Source organism: Manis pentadactyla, chromosome 3 (assembly GCF_030020395.1).
Source record: "Manis pentadactyla isolate mManPen7 chromosome 3, mManPen7.hap1, whole genome shotgun sequence".
Lineage (NCBI taxonomy): Eukaryota > Metazoa > Chordata > Mammalia > Pholidota > Manidae > Manis > Manis pentadactyla.
In genome coordinates, this window is record NC_080021.1 from 159,587,189 (window position 1) to 159,606,043 (window position 18,855).

General features: G+C 37.5%; 1 protein-coding gene across 2 annotated transcripts in view; it reads right to left on the reverse strand.

The window, feature by feature from the left end:
- Positions 1 to 7,626: 7,626 nt before the first annotated feature.
- Positions 7,627 to 18,855, reverse strand: part of PLGRKT (plasminogen receptor with a C-terminal lysine) — a 44,253-nt gene continuing 33,024 nt past the window's right edge. For both annotated transcript variants that reach the window (XM_036878877.2, XM_057498648.1), the window contains exons 3-5: positions 12,004 to 12,134; positions 11,319 to 11,428; positions 7,627 to 7,920 (exon numbers count right to left, since the gene is read on the reverse strand). In XM_036878877.2, coding sequence (XP_036734772.2) covers positions 7,799 to 7,920; positions 11,319 to 11,428; positions 12,004 to 12,134 — 363 coding nt within the window. In that variant the 3' untranslated portion in view covers positions 7,627 to 7,798. The remainder of the gene's footprint in view (positions 7,921 to 11,318; positions 11,429 to 12,003; positions 12,135 to 18,855) is intronic.

The window sequence follows — 18,855 nt, forward strand, 5'->3', positions numbered from 1 at the left end:
TGTGGCTAAACATCCTAAAATGCACAAGACATTATTTAAATAGTGTAATAGAATAATTTAATTTACACTATTAAAATTATACACTGTTAGAATTATTCAACTAATTACAAATGCTGAAATGGTGATATAGTAAGTAAATTGATGAGGCTAATGTTCTGGCATATTGAGTATGATAATATATTTTGCTGAGTTCTAAAATATATTGCTTTAAGGCTGGTATTTAGACTCGAGTTCTCAATTGGTAGAATTCTGGATATTCAAGTTTTTCAAGAGCCAGCACACTTATTGAAAGTGTCTGTATCCTACGCATAAGCTGATGGTAAAAGCCTCAGGACTCAGTCCTCTTCTGTTTAGAGAGGGTTCCTTGGTTACCAATGGCTTTATTTCTTGCTTGTTTTTGCCTAGAAATCCTGTTGTCTGCTCACTTACCAGAACAATTCAATGTCAATGGAGTACTTTTCTCCAATCAGCAGGAATTCTCTTTGGGAAAACCTTTATATCCAAATTCTAAATAAAAGGATCTGGCCTATAAAATCAATACCATTAGTTTTTAATATAAAAGTAATTTTGTTTCAAAATTTCTAAATATATGTATTATATGAAAATGTTAAAATCCAATTCTTTGTTTCTCTTCTTCTTCCTGTTTTTGTAATTACATTCTCAAGCCAATAGGAGAGGCAGAACAATGGAGGTGTCCATACTGGCAGTGGTAGGGGAAGGCTATGACTGCTTAGAGGGGGGTGTTGGAAGTTGAGAAGAATAAGGAAAGCATCCACACTGGAAGCAAGGAGAAAAGGAAAGTGGCCTAGTGAGAGGTGTGTGGACCTGAACTGATTAAAGAGGGATTCTGCACAGTGGAGCAGGCTACTGTCAGCTTTTGAGTGGGATGAAAAACATCTATCTGTGTGATGCATGGTCCAGCAAGTGGTTGGAGCTCAAACAGGGTGAGGAGGGAAATCTATGTAGGAGGGTTTCCTGGCTTCGGTTGTTGAAACCCAAGCAGGCTGACAAATGCAAAAGGAAAATGAGACAATGCCTTAGAAATCCTGATGGGAAGTTTTTAAAACCAGACTTCTGTACCCAGCCAATCTATCAATCTAGCATCAGAAGAGAATAAAATTATTTTAGATATGTAATGTCTCAGCATTTTTACTCCATACATGTTCTCAGCAAGCTGCAGGAGAATGAGTTTCAGCGAATGAGGGAGCAGAACCTAGACTGTTGAAACAAAAGACCCAACACGGGAATAAGGAGAAGAGAACTCCCACCATGGTAGTGAAGGAAGAACTCAGGATAAGAGTTGGGTATCAGATGTAGAGGGAAAATAGTCCAGGTGAGAGGAGGACAGAAATTCCCAGATTTATTCAAGAAGATATTGAAAGAATAATTGATGTGAATGTATCTCTTAGGAAGAGATTTAGAAACTGACAGAAAGTTTGAGGTTAAAGAAGTAATAAATACATAGAACATTATGCACATCAAACAATAAGATCTACTAATCTCTGAGAAAGCAGGAGCTGAGCAAGAAAGGGAAAGTAATTATATTTTACTACATGGCTCAATTGTGAGAAGTGTTTTCATCATCATTGTAATATAAATGCTGAATATTGATCTAATCAAAATGATCACATAACAATATTGGAAGGATGGGGGAATGGGAAGGATGCAAGTGTGTGCTGGTTGTGGTAGAGGTGATGGGGTGGTAGAATTAAGAGAGCTCATTCTTATGGCAAGTTAAGAAATAATATCAAAAAATATTTTGAAATATTAAGAAGTAGCTACACTGGTATGTTACCAAGAGAAGTAAAGTTAAAGCAATGCTGTCAAAACTAAAATGTGAGTTTCTTTAACTTACTTTCCATTGGGCCTTAACATTTCAGTTTGAGATAATCTGACTTGCAATTTTTAGCATCTCTTGCTTGTGGGTTTTCTCTGTCCTCCAGAGCCCATTTTGCCTCAACACCATAAGTGCTGGGGAAATAACACAACAGGCATAGCCCTCCACAAATCATCTCAAAAGTAGGTTATAAATACCCTACTCTTGGGATAACTCTGGGATGGGGGATAGCATTCTAAACAATTTCCCAGAGTTCCCCAGTAGGATTAAGTTCCAGTTGCCCACAGAGGTAACTTCCTGGATAGGACTTAATTTACTAACTTCTCTGGCCTATCTTACTTCATCAATTCCCCACCAGCATTTCTGTCACTATTGCAAAATGTGCTTCAAGGAGATTCTACACTGAGACAGTTAAAAGAAATAAAAGTGAGTATCTCTGAGGAAAAGGAAATGAGAGGGAGAACAGAATATCTTAACTCTGACCCATAAGCCTATTTGAAATTTTCCTTTTTCTAAAACACTCCTATTGAGTAGGAAATTGATGTCTGTGTTTGAATTGCTGAAGACAACTTAACCAAAGTCAGAAGCTGAGCAGAACACTCTTTGCCTACCTAGTTAGACTTTGAGACTGTTTCAGAGATGTCAGGCTTATCCTAAGCCTTTAGTTCAGACAATGAAACTTGCTGGAGATTAATCTAGTATTTTCTATGGTTGTGTTTCCCTTGGCTATTGATTTCAGAGAAGTGACTGTCCATAAGCACAAACCATATTCAAACACCAGGTGTCTTTTTATTTTTCTAGTTTGAAGTAGTTAGCATTAGTTAGACTCCTTTCAAAACTCTAGATTCCTTGAAGATGAAAAGTTCCTTTCAAAGGCCAGATTTTCTTTGGAGTATTTTCAAAGATGTGAAATTGTTGCATATCTCAGAATCCATCTCTCTGTCTTAATGCCCCATTTTTTTTTTTTTTACAAAATCACTTTCATGAATAGAGTTGGTGCTAACTTATACTCAAGTCAGATCTTCATCAGCAGTAAATTAATGGTGTGGGGATGGTAGGAAGAGAAGGAAAAACAGTCATGTATTCCTCAAAGCCTGACCATATTATTCTGACATCCTGACAAATTTTACAAACTTTCTTATCACATTTCAGTGTCTACTAGTATCTCTAATCCATTGGCTTTCACATGCCTTCAACAGCTGTTTCCTTTTTGAAATCTTTACCAAGGTAGAATCCCAGATTGCCAATCCTCCTAGGACTTGACTTCATGTGGACACATCCTGAACTCTGTTCTCCTAACATCAAATGAAGTACCAAAACCAATTCAGGCTCAGGGTCTGCCTATCCCCCAAGTCCAGGCAGAGAGTGCTGCAGACCACAAATGAAGTCCTCCAAAAATAAAATAAATAAACTGAGGTTAGCAGTCCATCATTCAACCCCATGACACCTGTGGACTGAGAAATTGTGAACCAGAAATGTCAGTGACATCACTGAGTCTTTATTAGTGCAGTATACAGGTTTTCAGTGACTGTTATCAGTGGTCATAATGAATTTGTGCTGCCTCAGCCACACTTCTTACTGTTATCCAAGCAGCCAGAGGAGCAAATTAGCACAGCACAGCGAACTGGCCTTGAAGGGATTCCACCAGAGACTTTGGTCCCCAGGGAGTCCAGTTCCCCTAGCCAAGCCAGTAACTGAATCCTGGCAGCCATTAGGCTGTTTATTGTGTGAGGCATTTAAGTCAGCTCCATGCCTTCATGAAGACTACTCTACCTAGGCCTTCTTCTTATTTTCTAGGCCTTTGTCACTTCCCCTAGCTAGTTTGGGCTTCTTGGTGCACTTGTAGTACTGCTCCAATCTTCATAAACTCCAAGACTGACCCAAAGTTACCAGCTGAAACTCAGCAGAGATGCTAAGTCGTCAGCCGTACATACTTGAAACTACCTTCTGCAAATTGGACAGTTGGTAGATGAGGGTATTTTTGAAATCTCCTGCAAGCATCCACAAAGCCAAACTAAAGGGACCGTTTCCAACTCTCTTGCAGAACAAACACACTCCAAGATCAAGAGACACTGTAATACCTGAGGAACAGGCTTCCATTTAATAACTTTCCCAGCAAGAGTTTGTCTCTTTCCCAGAATAGCAGAGCAGAAAACTATCTAGGTTCTGGCTAGTGTCTCTAGAACTTCACATTTGAACATGCATATATTAAAAGGTTAAAGTCTGTAAAATATTTTTTCAATTTCAGATTGTTCATATTTGGATTACATTAGTTGTAGATTATTTTTGCAATCTGAATTTCCTCCCTCCCCATCCTCTTTGAACCCATGCCTTCTATGCCCAATATAGGACTTTCTAAGACTCTTGGATTGAACATAATGATAGCTTTAAAAAATTATTTTTGATTTTGACTTTCATTGTCACTGCCCTTTCAGAGTTAGGCAGCATGTTGCATTAGAAAGGATCCTACCAGGGATTCAAAACACTAAGGTTTTAGTACAAATTACCATTACCAGATGTGAAACTTTAGGTAAATCACCAATAGGCTCCCTTCCCTTGAGAAATGTAAATTGGGGTCTTAGACTAGACCTTCCCTCTTTAACATCTTGACAATAATTTCAGTATTTGTCAACAAAACTGTTTTGAGAAGGTTTGGGACATGCTGTAATCTTTACAAAGTGAAGTGAGGTACTGCACCATAAAGGATCCCTTAATGTTATCCCAAATACAAACCAAATCGATGGAACACTATATCAACTTGATTTATTTTTAATTTTAGCACTTGTAATTTTAGTTCCCTGTTCTCTCACTTAAATACAAATTTAAAACTTTCGAAACATGTAGGTACTGCGATGTCATAACCTTCATTTTTACTATTATATTATTTTACTCTTATAAAGAGATTTCCAAGACGGGTCATTCTGTTAGAGAATTTCCAGGCCCACACTTATTTCCTTCAAACCACAAGTTAACCTCCACATACACCTAAGGGAATTTCTGCATTGCTTTGGCTGGGCCAACACTGTCTTGGGGACAGATGACAGCCACATAGAGAGAGGATGAGATTGCCCCACCCAACTTTGTTCTTAATTCCTAACAAAGACATTGGGTGAGAATACCATTATTTCAATCTTTGAATCTTGGCTCGTAATCAGATCTTAGTTTCTTATCCTTCTCCTAATATACTTTTTCATAATTTCCTCATTCTTGTAACAGCAACAAAAATCTGTGATTATGAACTAGTTGAACAAAGACCATATAAGGTTTAGTATTCTGAACTGTTACATGTCTAGCTGGTAATCAGGGCTTAATAATAATAATTATAACGATTAATGCAAGTATTAACATAAATGGCTAAGAAATAGCTCAGGAGTGTCAGAGCAGAAATATTTCTCCATTTTATTAAAAGGTACTGTAATAATAAAGAAGGGGAAATGCTTTGGATAATCAGTAATACCAGAGACAAATTGGGATATATTTTAATATAATTGAGTTGCAAAACCATTATTTAAAAGCTCTGTTTTTATTTTTTCCTCACAATGGGAAGCAAACAAAAGTGTGAGAGCATGTTTGTTTCACAGTTTCTCTTGAGTAACAATTATTAATGAATTTAGGGTCACTGCCACAGTGAGAAGTCAATACAAATGAACGGCCTAGTGGTCAAGAGGGAGCTCAGGGCCTGCTATGTTGCATAGCAACACAAATCCCAAGTAAAGTCTTTAGCCACTCAACCCTTGCAGTGGACTAAAACCCACTCATTCTTGGTGAGCCCTGACCAGACTGTCAGGAATATCTGGGCAACATGATTGAACTTCAGGGGGAAGAAATATTTACAATTCCAGATTCTGGCATGGTCTTCAACCCAGTGCTAGATCTTAGGCATCCACAGACCACTACTGTGCCTCCCAATCACTTCTTTCCCATGTTCTCTTGGGGCCCCAGAAAATCCATGTGGATTAAATGAAGAAAAATCACCTTCTCCTCCCTCCACAACCTCAAACAGTTTTCCCAGTCCTACTATTCTTTCTTTTCATTTTCCTGAATCCATTCCCAAAGCCACAGCCTTAGTTCAGGCCCTGGCTAGTGCTCAGGTGTAGTATTGCAGCTCTTTGTTGACTGGGCTCTAGGATCTTCCCAACACTGTTGGCCCAGCCAAAGCAATGCAGAGATTCCCTAAGGTGTATGTGGAGGTTGACTTATGGTTTGAAGGAAATAAGTGTGGGCCTGGAAATTCTCTGTAACAGAATGACCCTTCTTGGAAATCTCTTTATGAGTAAAATAATATAATAGTAAAAATAGTTGACTAATCTTGATGAAATCCCAGTGCAGCTTCTTTCATACCCATCACTTGCAGGATAGAGTGCAAACTCCTTGGTGTTTTACACCCAAAGTCTTTCAGGAGTTGAGCTGTGCACCTCCAGGCTCATTTCTTAACAATTCCCCATGTGAGGAGGAATCCCTTGGCCCAGGCAAACCAAACAATCAGCAGCTTATCCCTAGACTCGGAACACATGGTCCTGCCTTTAACCAAGCTGCTGCTTCTGCACACGATTCCCTTCTTCTTCACCTCTTGCTTTCATGGAGAACTTCAGTACATCTGTCAACCCTTGGCCCAACGTTCTCTACAATGATAATTGTATCAGAACCATATGTTCATATGTCATCAGCTGCTTGTGGAGGATGGCCACTGCATTTATACTTGTTCCCCCCTTCAGATTTCATCTCCTACTATTTACCCTGGCCTTCTTTCTATTATTTGGCAGTACCAAGTCTCAGAGCCTTTCCTCTGGCTCTTTTATTCACCTAAAGATCCCTTCCTTGTCCCCATACCTGCTCTTCACAAGACTGGCATCATTCGGGTCTCAGCTCAATGTCTACAGAGTAGTTGCTACTGTCCCAGACCTAAAGTGGTCCCTCTTGACCACAGTCCTTCCATTCATTCTCATATCATCCTGCTTCATTTTGCCTAAAGCATTTGTCACCATCAGAAGTGACATCTTGTTTATCTCCATGTTTATTTGCTCCTCTTCCCAGTTATTCCACTCCTCATTAGAACATACTTCTCTGCCTGGAATGCAGTGACCTTGTCTTCTCATTCACTCACGTAGCCCTAGTGCCTACAGCAGTGCTTGACACATAGTAGGTATTAGTAAACACCTTTGGAATTAGTGTGTTGTATGTAAGCTGTGCATGTGTAGGAATGAGTATAAATAGGATTATTTTATAAGTTTGGTATAAGTTTCCTAGTGAGTGGAAATAAAGTGGTGGGCATCCTAATCAGCCTCCCCTCCTGCCCACCTCTCTAGCAACTATACTCCAAGTCATTATTTGAATGTTTTTACATTTTGTCTTTCACAGTTATCTTTGCATGTCAAGAATATGTTTAGGTTCAAGTCCCAGTTCTACCCATGTATGACCTTGGGCAAGTAATGCAACCTCTCTGTGCCTCAGTTTCCACATCCATAAAATGATGTCCACCTGATGGGATTGTTGGGATGATTATAAGAATATGTGGAAAATACTCAGACAATGCCTGGCCATAGTCAGCAAAATGTTTGTCATTAGTATTAGTGGTTTTCTATCATGTGGAGACAAGGACACAACTGATAAATCCAAATGCAAGGAGTCTCTATGGGAGAAGAATATCAGGAAAGCATGTGTGACAGACAAATGAGAGAAGCAGGACATTTTCCAAGAATTCAAAACAATATAGTCTATTAATTTTACATTTATGTATTTGTCACACTCATATATATGAAATCTGAAAGTTATTTGGAGTACTTCCATGATTTTGTGTTGAATATTATAAATTTTATTTTAAAATAGTTTAACAAAGCTCATCTTGCATCTTAGTATTTTAAAATAAAATCCATTATATCAAAATCTCAAGCATTAAAAAACTGTAAAAGCCATGATTCAAATCAACAGTTCTGTTTTGAGATTCAGTGCATAAATGTGATTTCATTTTTCTATGAAGAATTTACTTTGTTCCCTTCTGGCTTTTTCAAGGCTTTCAAAAGTAATCATTCCTCTTGGCAGCTGCAACTTACTCTTCTCTGTTTCCAGTATATTTTCAGCTTCACCTTAAATAAAGAACAGAGATAAGGAAGATGAGGTGACAAAAGGGTCATTGGTGTTTTGTGAGAAGGCCTAACTGTTAAATTCCAGTGACAATCTGTTACACTGTGTGGAAATATGCCCCTAAAACTCAGTGTTAAATATTTCATCAATTGCCCTTAGGCTTTGGGAAGATCATTCTTTCCTTGGGAGGAAAGGAATACTAAAGGCTCACAGATAAATCAGATGCCATAAATTTTATTTGACTAGAAGACAGCATTTTAAAATGTAGAAGAGAAAGACTACCAAGTAATATTTCTCTTTTCCTTGAAGGAATGTCAGTATAATAACTATTGGTTGTGTTTGGAGGGGTGTGGGGTGGAGAAACTACATATAGATCGTCCTTCATATTGCCCCTTAATGTATCATACGTGACATGAGAGAAAATAAAGTTTACTAAGAATTCTAATATTTCAGGAAAGCTAATCTTTAACCTGAAACTATTTGTAAATACCCAAAATAATATTAAATGTTCTTTAGTCTGTATATGTATATATATATATATATATACACATATTTTTTTATAAACAAATCCTCTTCAAATAGCAGCTATCAATTTCTTGGGCCCAGTAACATTTGTCAACTTTTCTTGTTGAAGGCTAACTAGCAAAACTTTAAAAAATTATAATACACATTGTTGACATTCCATATATTTTCCTTGAAAATGAAGGTAAATGCTTTCTTCAGTACTCCTTTTTTTGTAGCACACAATTTATACTCCAAACCAAATATGGCAGGCTATAGTTTTTAATTATAACAACATTTTAACCATCTGCATTTTTTTTTTTGCCTCTGCCTTAAATAGTAAGTAAAAATCAGTATAAATTGTATATAATTAGGCAGGCCTTTGATGACAGACTAGATGTTTCCATGTGCCAATGCCTTGCATATGACAAATTCTTAGTATATGTTTACAGAACAGCTGATGATAAATTCAGCCAAACAGGGATTGTATATTTTGGGGCTAGCTAACAAGGCCAAATATTATAACCTAAACTTTCTAATATGGTAAATTTCCTGGTGGACTCTAAAGTATTTTTTTTATAGGAAATTCCCATAACACGCCTTAAAAGTTTAAGATTTTATATTCTGTGGACTGTGATGGACCTGTAATAAAATTAATTCCCAAATATGCAATCAAAATATTCCTAGAAAAAAAACCCTGCTATTAGTATAATCTTCAAGTGAATGATGCACAATAGAGTTGACTTTTCTTAATACTACATACTAATTTTTATGAGGCACTGAGAATCTAATGTCGGCAGAAACAATGAGACATACTTGAACTCAAACTAATGAATTCTTAAGCAGATGACTAACATGAAACTAAGTTATTGAAATGAGTTTTAATATTAGTAAATCAGTTGTGTACCATTAGTTTCCAGCTTAAATGTAATTGTACTCCACATATTAATTTGTAGATAGATGTTTTAGAACCTAGAATACATTTTCCTGTAGTAATAATGGTATAAATCAATTTCTAGGCCATCAACAAAAACCGTCCAGCTTACAGTACAGCTGAACTATGATACCAATAATGCCTGAACCCAAAGAACATTTTAGCATAGTTTCTATGTAGAAAATGTATTTTCATTTTCAAATGGGAACTTTTAAGAACATATTACCCCTCTACTTCACTAGGCCTGAGAATGAGATGTTCTACTCCTGACTCTCAAACCTGCAGAGGAGCCTGCACTTTCCCCTTTCCCATACCAACCAGTCCCCACAGAGCTTCAGGGGTACTAATGAGACCTGAGCGAGAACAGGATAGCAAAATGAAGGGTTAGGAAAGCACTGTTCCCAATATGCTCTGGGTTGAAGGCTTGTAAAGTAGGTACACAGAGATCCTTAGGAGAGTATAGCTCCCAGAGCAATACTGGTTGGAATTTGAAAGACATGTATATCCTAGACTAGTGGGACACTATCTTCCTGGAACAGGAGTGTAATGGCTTTTGTGGCAGCACTATAGTCTGTTGACACCAAGTTGACAAATGTTACTGGGCCCAAGAAATTGATAGCTGCTATTTGAAGAGGATTTGTTTATAAAAAAATATGTGTATATATATACATATACAGCAGGGTGATAAGAGCCAGAGTTCTGTGAGATCATCATAGTGATGGTGGGGGAAAAAAAATGTGTGTGTGTGTTATGTACATAAATTTATTAAAATTTTTACTTGTATAAAATATGTAGCACATAATTTATAAATAATAATGTATAATACACTTTATCACAAAATTCTCTGTAGCAAATTAATTACAACAGAATGTTTTCCTTAATTTTTGCTGAATACTTGTATCCAAAGCTAACCTATAGTTGCAATTGCAGTGGATGAGAGAGTATAATTTCAACGTGAATGCTGGTTGGTGTTTTCATTTACATTAATGACTAGAACAAAAGTGAAAGAATGACATATATTGGAACTTTATTTGTTTAAGGATAACAGGAACAATGCTGAATGAGATAACAATTTTTAAATATTGGGAGAACATATCAAGTTTTTATGCAATTCACAATGTAATGGCTACAGATAAAACATGCTTTTAAACATAATCTGCATTATTAACATTTTCCTCATCACTTTCCTCAGTCCAGACTACAGGAAAACTTTGTTACAGGGCCAGACAGTAAATATTTTAGGCTTGTGGGGCTTTATTTCTCTGATGCAATGACTTCACTGTCATGGTAATGAGAAAGCAACAGACGGTTCAGAAATGAACAGGCATGTCTGTGTTCCAGTAAAACTTTATTCTCAAAAACATGGGCTAGCAGGAAGGCCATAGTTTGCCAATCCCTGGTCTAAACACTCAACAAAGTAAGTCAAGCCTTGATTTGGCATTTGCAGATTTCCATGGTGTAAATATTCCCACCATGACCAACTTCAAGATACCAATGAAGCAGGAGTTGTATCCGAATTTTATTACATCTGTATTATTGTATCTACATACAGATATAATAGACATAATCTAAGAGTTTAGATATATATTACTTAAGAGTATAGATAATAGTAAAATAATTAGAAACTGGTAAGTTCTGAGTATTACCAGTTTTAATATAACTTAATATTGTTTATTTTTTATAATTTGTTTAGTTGTAAGTTTATATAATTTAATTGTTAATAATGACTGTATTTAATAACCAGCTTACAAATTTCCTGAAATTTAACAAATGGTTCTTATGAGCTTCTATAAGCTGGCCTGAGCAGACCACTGTATATAAGGGAAAGAAAATTTGGTTATTAAAAGCTCAGGGAGAGCTTCCTGAGTTTTGTCAGAATCTTCACAAGTCAAGAGGTCATAAAGAGGTGATCCTGGAACCAGAAAATGAATCAGAAACAGAGACTCTGGTTTATCAAAGGCTTACCTTTCATTCTTTGTAGAAGGGTTCCATAGCCTAAGTCATACTGGTAGGTGAAGATGAAGCCTAATGGAACTATAGGGAAGAGGAAAGCTGGCTTCTTCTTTTTTATTGCTCTGGTTCAAGAATAAAAAAGAATGAATATCAAAGATAACTTGTAAATACATATCTATACTTGAAAGAAAAATTACCTGCTTTTTGGAAGAATGTCCTCCATTTCAGAAGTTACTTAACTTATTTGAATCTTTTACGGAAAAAGGATTTCCTTGTCCATAACCCCTTACCAGATTCTGCAGTTCTCAAGGGCAGAGTCATGACTTGCTCATCTTTATTTGACAGTGAAGCTCAGATTACTCAATCTAAAATTGGTTAAGTATTGATATCTACCCCTCAGGGATTGTGGAGATAAACTTATAGAGACTCCTTCTGTTTTGGTGTCAAGTCAGTCCTTTTTCTAAATTACAGAATGGAGAAAAAGAGAAGAAATCTAGGAAACTGAAGGCAGAATTAACTATCACTACCCTGGATCTACAGTTACCTCCAAGGGCTAAACTATAAGGGGTTACTCTGTTTACATATATGCTATCTGGACCAAAGTCCTACCTTGGCCAACTTCATAATATTATGGTAATGGCAAAGACAAAAAGAAGTAAATTATTTAAGAAAACTTTAAAGTAAATAGTAGACATACCCAGCTGTTACAGAGATGGCTACAATGCCAAAAAAAGTCCCAAAATATCTGAGGAATTCCCGAGACCAAGCAATCTGCAAAGCCATTTGTCTTTCTCTCATTTCATTCTGCATCATTAGCTGCCTTTCCAGCTGAGGACAAAACAAATGACAAAGTAAGTGTGGTTACTCATCTTCTGAATCTGAGCCCAGAGTTAATCTGCTTATCCAAAGGGTTTTCATTCTTTAATTGCTTTGATTTGTCTTTTATTTTTAATCTCAATAGACTCTGACTGAAGTCTTTCTGTACAGCTATCCCCAATTGTCACCTTGGCAGTGAAGTGTTCCTGGAATGTATATATAATAGATACGAAATTCTTTTTCTTTGTCCTAAGGTCTTGTATGCCATATCCAGTCTGGAGCTTTTAGCCAAACCTAAAATATATGTTCAGCTTATTGTATCACATATGAGGGAAGATCTATATGCCTTTAAATGCAGATACATCTCTTTGGCCTTTATGACAATTTGCACTGAAATCATTTTGCCTTCCAATTCCAAATTGAAATTCATCTGGGGTATCAGGTCCATATTATACCATACCATGATACTGTGGTAGAGGGGTATTATTTTGAGACATCGGTAGAGATTTTTCCTCTGACACAAATTTCTTGTTGCCTCAAGTCCTTTGTCCTTTAGTCAGTGCCTTTCCCTGCTTTGAGGCCAAATGCAGATACAACCCAAAACACAGAAGGAGACTGGATTTCTGAATGGATTTTTAGAATACTCACAAGAGAATCAATAGTCTGAAGGTCCAAGCCCATTATTTTAAGAGAGTCGGCTTCTTGAGAGAGAAAAAGTTTTGTTGTGTTTTTTAAGTTCTAAAATCTTGGCACTGTGTATCATTAAGAGAGCCTAGAGGATAGCAAGCATGGAATTCATGATGTAAACCATAGGGTGGAGAAGAGTAATAATGTGACTCAGTTTCCCTCCTCCTTTGTACTGGGAAGAAGGAACTAGGAGAGGAAAATGAGATTTTAGATAGTACATAGGGCTTGGCTCCTTGGCCCTGTTGGGGGTTAAAGCTCCTGAGAGTTGTAATGGATTTGGGGATCTTTAGAGCACTCATGATCCTGCCTCCTGATGAGAATTATGGGAAGGGGCAGATAAAGTAGAGAAAAAATGTTTGCAGGGCGGATCTAAGCTTAGAGCAGGACCGAGAGAGCAGGACCCCTCCATCTGCCAAGGGATGTGAAGAAAGTCTTCAAGGTTCCCCTGCCAGCCTGGAGAGGGGCACAGAAGGTAGCCGAGAATTAAAAGCAGATGGCTAAGCAGGTAGTCACTAAAGCCTTGAGAGGCCTAAGGACCCTATAATAGAAACTTGGAGACCAAAAGCCATGGCTTAGTGCACAGGGGTGAAGGCCAAGCCAGCCTAAAACATGGTTGAATACCCTCAGAGAAAACCACCTGGCACTGCCCTGGTTGACCAAGCAGAGAAAGACATCAAAGGAACCTCCTCCAACCAGATATACCTTCCCCAAGGCCTATGCCACCTGAGGTCACCTGGACCCAAACCTAGATTAGTCTGGGAAAACATGGACAGAGAATGGGAGAGCCAAGCTGAATTCAACTCTTTATATGCAAAGAAGTGAGTTTTAAACTGGAAGTAACTGAGTCACTTAGACTTGTCAAAATTTAGTTTGCCCTCAGCAGTAGAAATTGAAGTTCATTTTAAGTTCAGTTAGAGAGTAAAAAATCATGTTCTTACATACATGATTATTTTGCATGTGAAATGCATCTTTTCTATATTACTTATTCAAAAAACTTCTATGATAGTCCATAATATCCTCTCAAAGTAACATAGATGCATCAGTAAATCATTTGTGTTATCAAAAGGCAGTTGAATCCAATCGCGATGTAGATGAATTGCAAGGCCACTACATCTGAACCTTAGCTGCACACTGAGAGCATCTGGGGGGCTTTGCAAAGTCCAACATCCAGGCCATACCACAGACCAGTTAAACCAGGGGGATCCATGAAACTAGAATGCAGAGTTAGGATCAGTCATTAATATTTTTTAGAGGTTGCCAGATAATTCCAGTGTACAACTAGGATTAAGAACTACTGCCTGAGATGAAAGGACTCACAGCCAAGGTTTTTTCCTACCAAAGATCAAACTGAAATATCAGTCTGAAAACTGATCCTCTGGGAACTCCCAAAAAATTGTGAACAGGAGCCTTTTTGAGGGTGGTGGAACTAATCTGTACTGTTGTGGTAGTAGTACATGGCACCCTGCACTTGTCAAACCCTTACAACTTTACAACACAAAGAGTGAACCTTACTGTATATACATTTAACAAATCAGCTTGAAGTTCAGGGGATCCATAGGATCGAATGTGGGCTACGACATAATAATCTAATTGTACTATAAATATATGACATAACTTCACTAAAGGGGGTGGAAGAAAAGGAACTGACCTAACTTTGGAAAAAATGGTGTTTTGATTGGAAACTGTGAAACTACAGACAAAAGGAACTATACCTAAACACTATGTTCTAACTGACAAAAAGTTATTTCTTGCAGCGTCTGGGTTGACAACTCTGAAATTGCTTTGTATGTATACTGGAGATGAACAAACAAGTTGATGGCAGGTGATGGGAGCCAGGTTTCTTACTATTAGAGGAGATTACAAACAAAACAAGGGGAAAAGACTAAACCATGTTATATTGGGTCAGAGTTAGTGATAAGTATGAACTCATATTTAGCATAACATACAGATCTACAAAGATAAAATTATAGATATGTATGTGTACATGGGTTAATGTAAGTATATGTATTTCCTAGCTCTGTCCACTGAGAGGGCACAGGAGGCAATGACACCCTTGTAGCAGTAAGCACACCCAGCACACAGATTTTGGCTTCTAATACTACTCTCCAAGAAAAGGAACCAGGGCTCCTTGGAGAAATGACTGACCTAATACTGGGACTGGGAATATATAAAATGTGCTACAGCATCTTGTAATGCCAGAAAGTAAAGAAATGTTAAAAAAAAAAAAAAAAAAACCAACCAACCAACCAAAAAAACCCCAAAATGATGGAGTATGTGAAAGGGACACAGGAGCTCCTAGTGGCCAAAGTTGGAACAATTCGAGCAGCAAAATACATAACAATATTGGATTACAGCCCAACATATAAAATAAATCTCTATGAGTCTCTACTGCTATAAGTGGAGGAGACAAATATTCTGCACAGAAGAAGTCTCAATCATTGTGTAGATGCTCTCCTGCCACCTTCAAGAAAGTGGAACTTAATTCCAGCCTCTTAATGATGGGCTTTACTTAGTTACTTGCTTCTAAGAAGTAGAGTGTGAATGGATAGAAGAAAGAAGGGGGAAGTAACATTAGAGTAGAGAAACCTAGAAGACACTACCTTGACCAAGTGGTACATAAAGGCTCCACAGACCACTCAATATAAGCTTCCCCTTAATAAATAATAAAATGATTAAATTTTCTTGGACACATAAAGTATTTTCAGAGTACAAAGAAGGCAGTAACATTCTCCTATGATTTATCTTCATTGCGTTTTTTAAAAAATTGGAGCCTTTCCTATTTTTGAGAAATAATTAGGTCATCCTTGAGAAAAAATCAGTTTACTTCTGTGATTTAGTTTCCAACCATCTTATAATTTATGCATTATGTATTCACATGTAATAGAAAAGTTGTCTTTTCATTTGCTTAATTGGGCAAATCCAAAATGCTATCTATGTGTTTTACCACAGAAGAAGTTTTATTTTAATTAGAAATGAATATTTTATATTCATCAAGGCCTTTGTTAAATTAACAGCGACATTACTGATCCATTCTAAACTAAAAGCAAAATCAGAATTTCAGGTAAATGAAACATAAACTAAGGTCATTAAAATAAGGCAATTGTAATGAAAGCTGTGACAAGTGGCACTTAATTTTAATGTGCTCTACAGATACTTTGAATGCTCAACATCCAGTAAATAGTTTGGGAAGAATCTGGGAAGGGAAATGAGCAGTAAACTGAAGCTTTTAAAAACAGGCTTTTTTTTTTACCAATGACTTATGAAAATAATTGAATATAAACAAGAGTGTAGTAGTATTCACAAGTTAAAAGCTTTGGTTACACATTTTGTTACATATCTTCCAATAAAGACTGTAACACACTTAAATCCACTTTTACACTCAGATGTTTGTAAACAATAAGGCCATCCTAAGCAAAAAATAAGAATTCCAGTTTGGCAAAAAATGCTTTATGTTAAGTTATGGGTTTCCAAATATATGACCTTTCTCCAGCAAGATCAGAAGATGCTGACAAGATGAGCAGAGTTGGGGAAAGAACAAAAGACCAATGACCTTCTCAGCTATTCTCTAAAATTCTTTAAAGACACAGCTCCTAGAAACTAAAGTTGAAGACAAATTAACTATGAACTAAAGTTGAAGTCAATTCTAGAACTTAAGTAAAAACAACAAGGGTATTTTTCCTGGATTTCCTCATTTTAAAGAATACATATTTCTTACTTTGATAATTAATCTTCTACTATGTCAATCCTAACTGTGCACAAAACTAAGACCAATATTGTAATATTGTAGAATATACAATACTTAGAACTAAGAATCTTACAACCAAAATATGATTCCAAAAATAAAATCAGAAAATCCTTAAGAAATTGCAGCATGCTGCTTCTACTTTATTATGGCAGCTATCTCACATAATAATGTGGATCATCGGGTGCTAAGAACTGTACTACTTTACATACATTGACTTTCCCACAAAACTCTGTGAGATTGGTCCTATGCATTGAAGACAACAGATTCTACTCCAAACTAGTAGTTTAAACAGAATGTGAATTAGTGCAGAGTATTTGGCAGCTGAAGAACTGTCTGAGGGAGTCCTGAGTTTGAGTCCTCTACTATTAGGAACCATATAGCCAGGAGAAATGCTCAGCCAGAACATGGCACTCTTATAGGGCAACCCTATAGCTACTGCCTCCTGTCACAGATGTGTAGGGCTGAACCATGAAACTCCAACTCTATATTGCCAAAACACCAGTCACCTTCACTACAGCAGTTGCAAGAAGATCCAATGTCTTCTGAAAGATCTGCCCACGTCCACCTCCCAAGGAGTTCAAGCATGCCCACTTGGCAGATCAAAGTCAAATGTGAAACTGAGCTGCAAGGGAGTCTGAGAATTTGCCTTTGGCTTTCCAGTCTCGTATAGGCAGGCATGCTATAAGAGAGTCAGAATGGAACAGAAGATGAGTGACCCACTCAGTATTACTGCCACAGAAGGTACTATCTCAGTTTACAGCTCAAGAAACTGAGGAGAAGAATTTGAGTGATTTGGAACCTACCTGTTCCAAAGCCCAAACTTGCAGTGTACTGTACTTGTAATAATCAAGTCAATGTGGAAAACGGGTAAAGTGGACAGGCTATGTGATTACCATTGGTAAAGTCTATAGCTTTCTATATGATTAGTACAAGAATTCTAGAAAGACACTGCATAATAGGCTGTAAGTTGACATAGGGTATAGACTGAACTGAATAATTCTGTTTAAATCTCTTTGAAAGAACCCTTACACTCACTGTCTCTGATTTATACCAGCCAGCATTTCATGCCCCCATCCCCGTAGTGATTTCACTGAGCACACTTTCTCAATGTGATCCTCACAAGACCCCTGTGACCTCCTCTTCATTGCCATATGTAATTCCTCAGAGAACTGGGAGCAACTACCAAATCCAAATAATGACCATGGCCTGCAGACATGACTTCCTACACACACATTTCTTGAGAGGCATCCTCCCCTACCCTGTTGTACAAATATGGGTTTTGAGCTCCAAGCTAAGGGCCCTGGGAGCAAACAAGGCCAGCCTATGGCTCTATAAGGAAACTAATGTCTGTGCTCAAGATGAAAGCAGAAAACAGGAAGCTAAGGAAGTTCTGAAAGGTCATGACCTGCTCCCCTTCCATTAATGGAATACCAAGGGATAAGGCAACTCCTAAGGACAGACGAGCACTGGAGCCTTTTCAAATCCCATATTTGTTTACTTTCTGCAGAATTTGCTTCTGAGCCATCAGCTTAGTTTCTAGTGATATCACCACCTTACAGGCTCTACCTATCACCTCTTGTGGATGACTTCTGAATTCTAAATCTTCATCTGGAACTCTTTTTAGTGGTAGATCATATTTCCAACAGGAAATACCTTCTGGGCATCTCCACTGGGAGGGAGATGGATAGCCAAGTCTTACCAAAGTGTCTCTGTTTATCTCTTGACTCTAGTCTCTTTCTTGCTGTTCCTGCTCCAGTTCTACCTCAGATCATTATTACTTGTCATTACCCAGATCAATCACCAATCTGTGTTCTCTGTTTTGACTTTCTTCTACCTCCAACCATTTTTTAAACTTTATAAACTTTTAAACCATTTTATATTCCTGTCTCAGAAGCAATCTCATGTTACTTTCCTGATTAAAGACTTTCACTGGTTCTTTAACTCAGTGAAACACAGCCTTTAAAAATATGATTCCAATTTACCTCTTGGGCTTTGTGTCCTGCCAGTCTTGCCCTAAACCCCAGACACCAGTCGTCACCTAGGACAGATATGTTCACCTATCCACACCTTTTTGCTTATGGAAAGGGACTTTGGAGTTCACATGGACTAGATTCAAATTCTAGTTCTGTCACCTGCTGTGTGATCATGGGAAAGCCCCCTAAATGTCTTGACATCAATTTCTCTAAGAGCAACATAGCTACTTCACAGGGTTGCTTTCCTAAATAAGATGGCATATTTGCAAGGGACTGGAATAATGCAGGCATGACAGGTGTTAGCCCCTTTGTCTTACTGTTTCCTCTT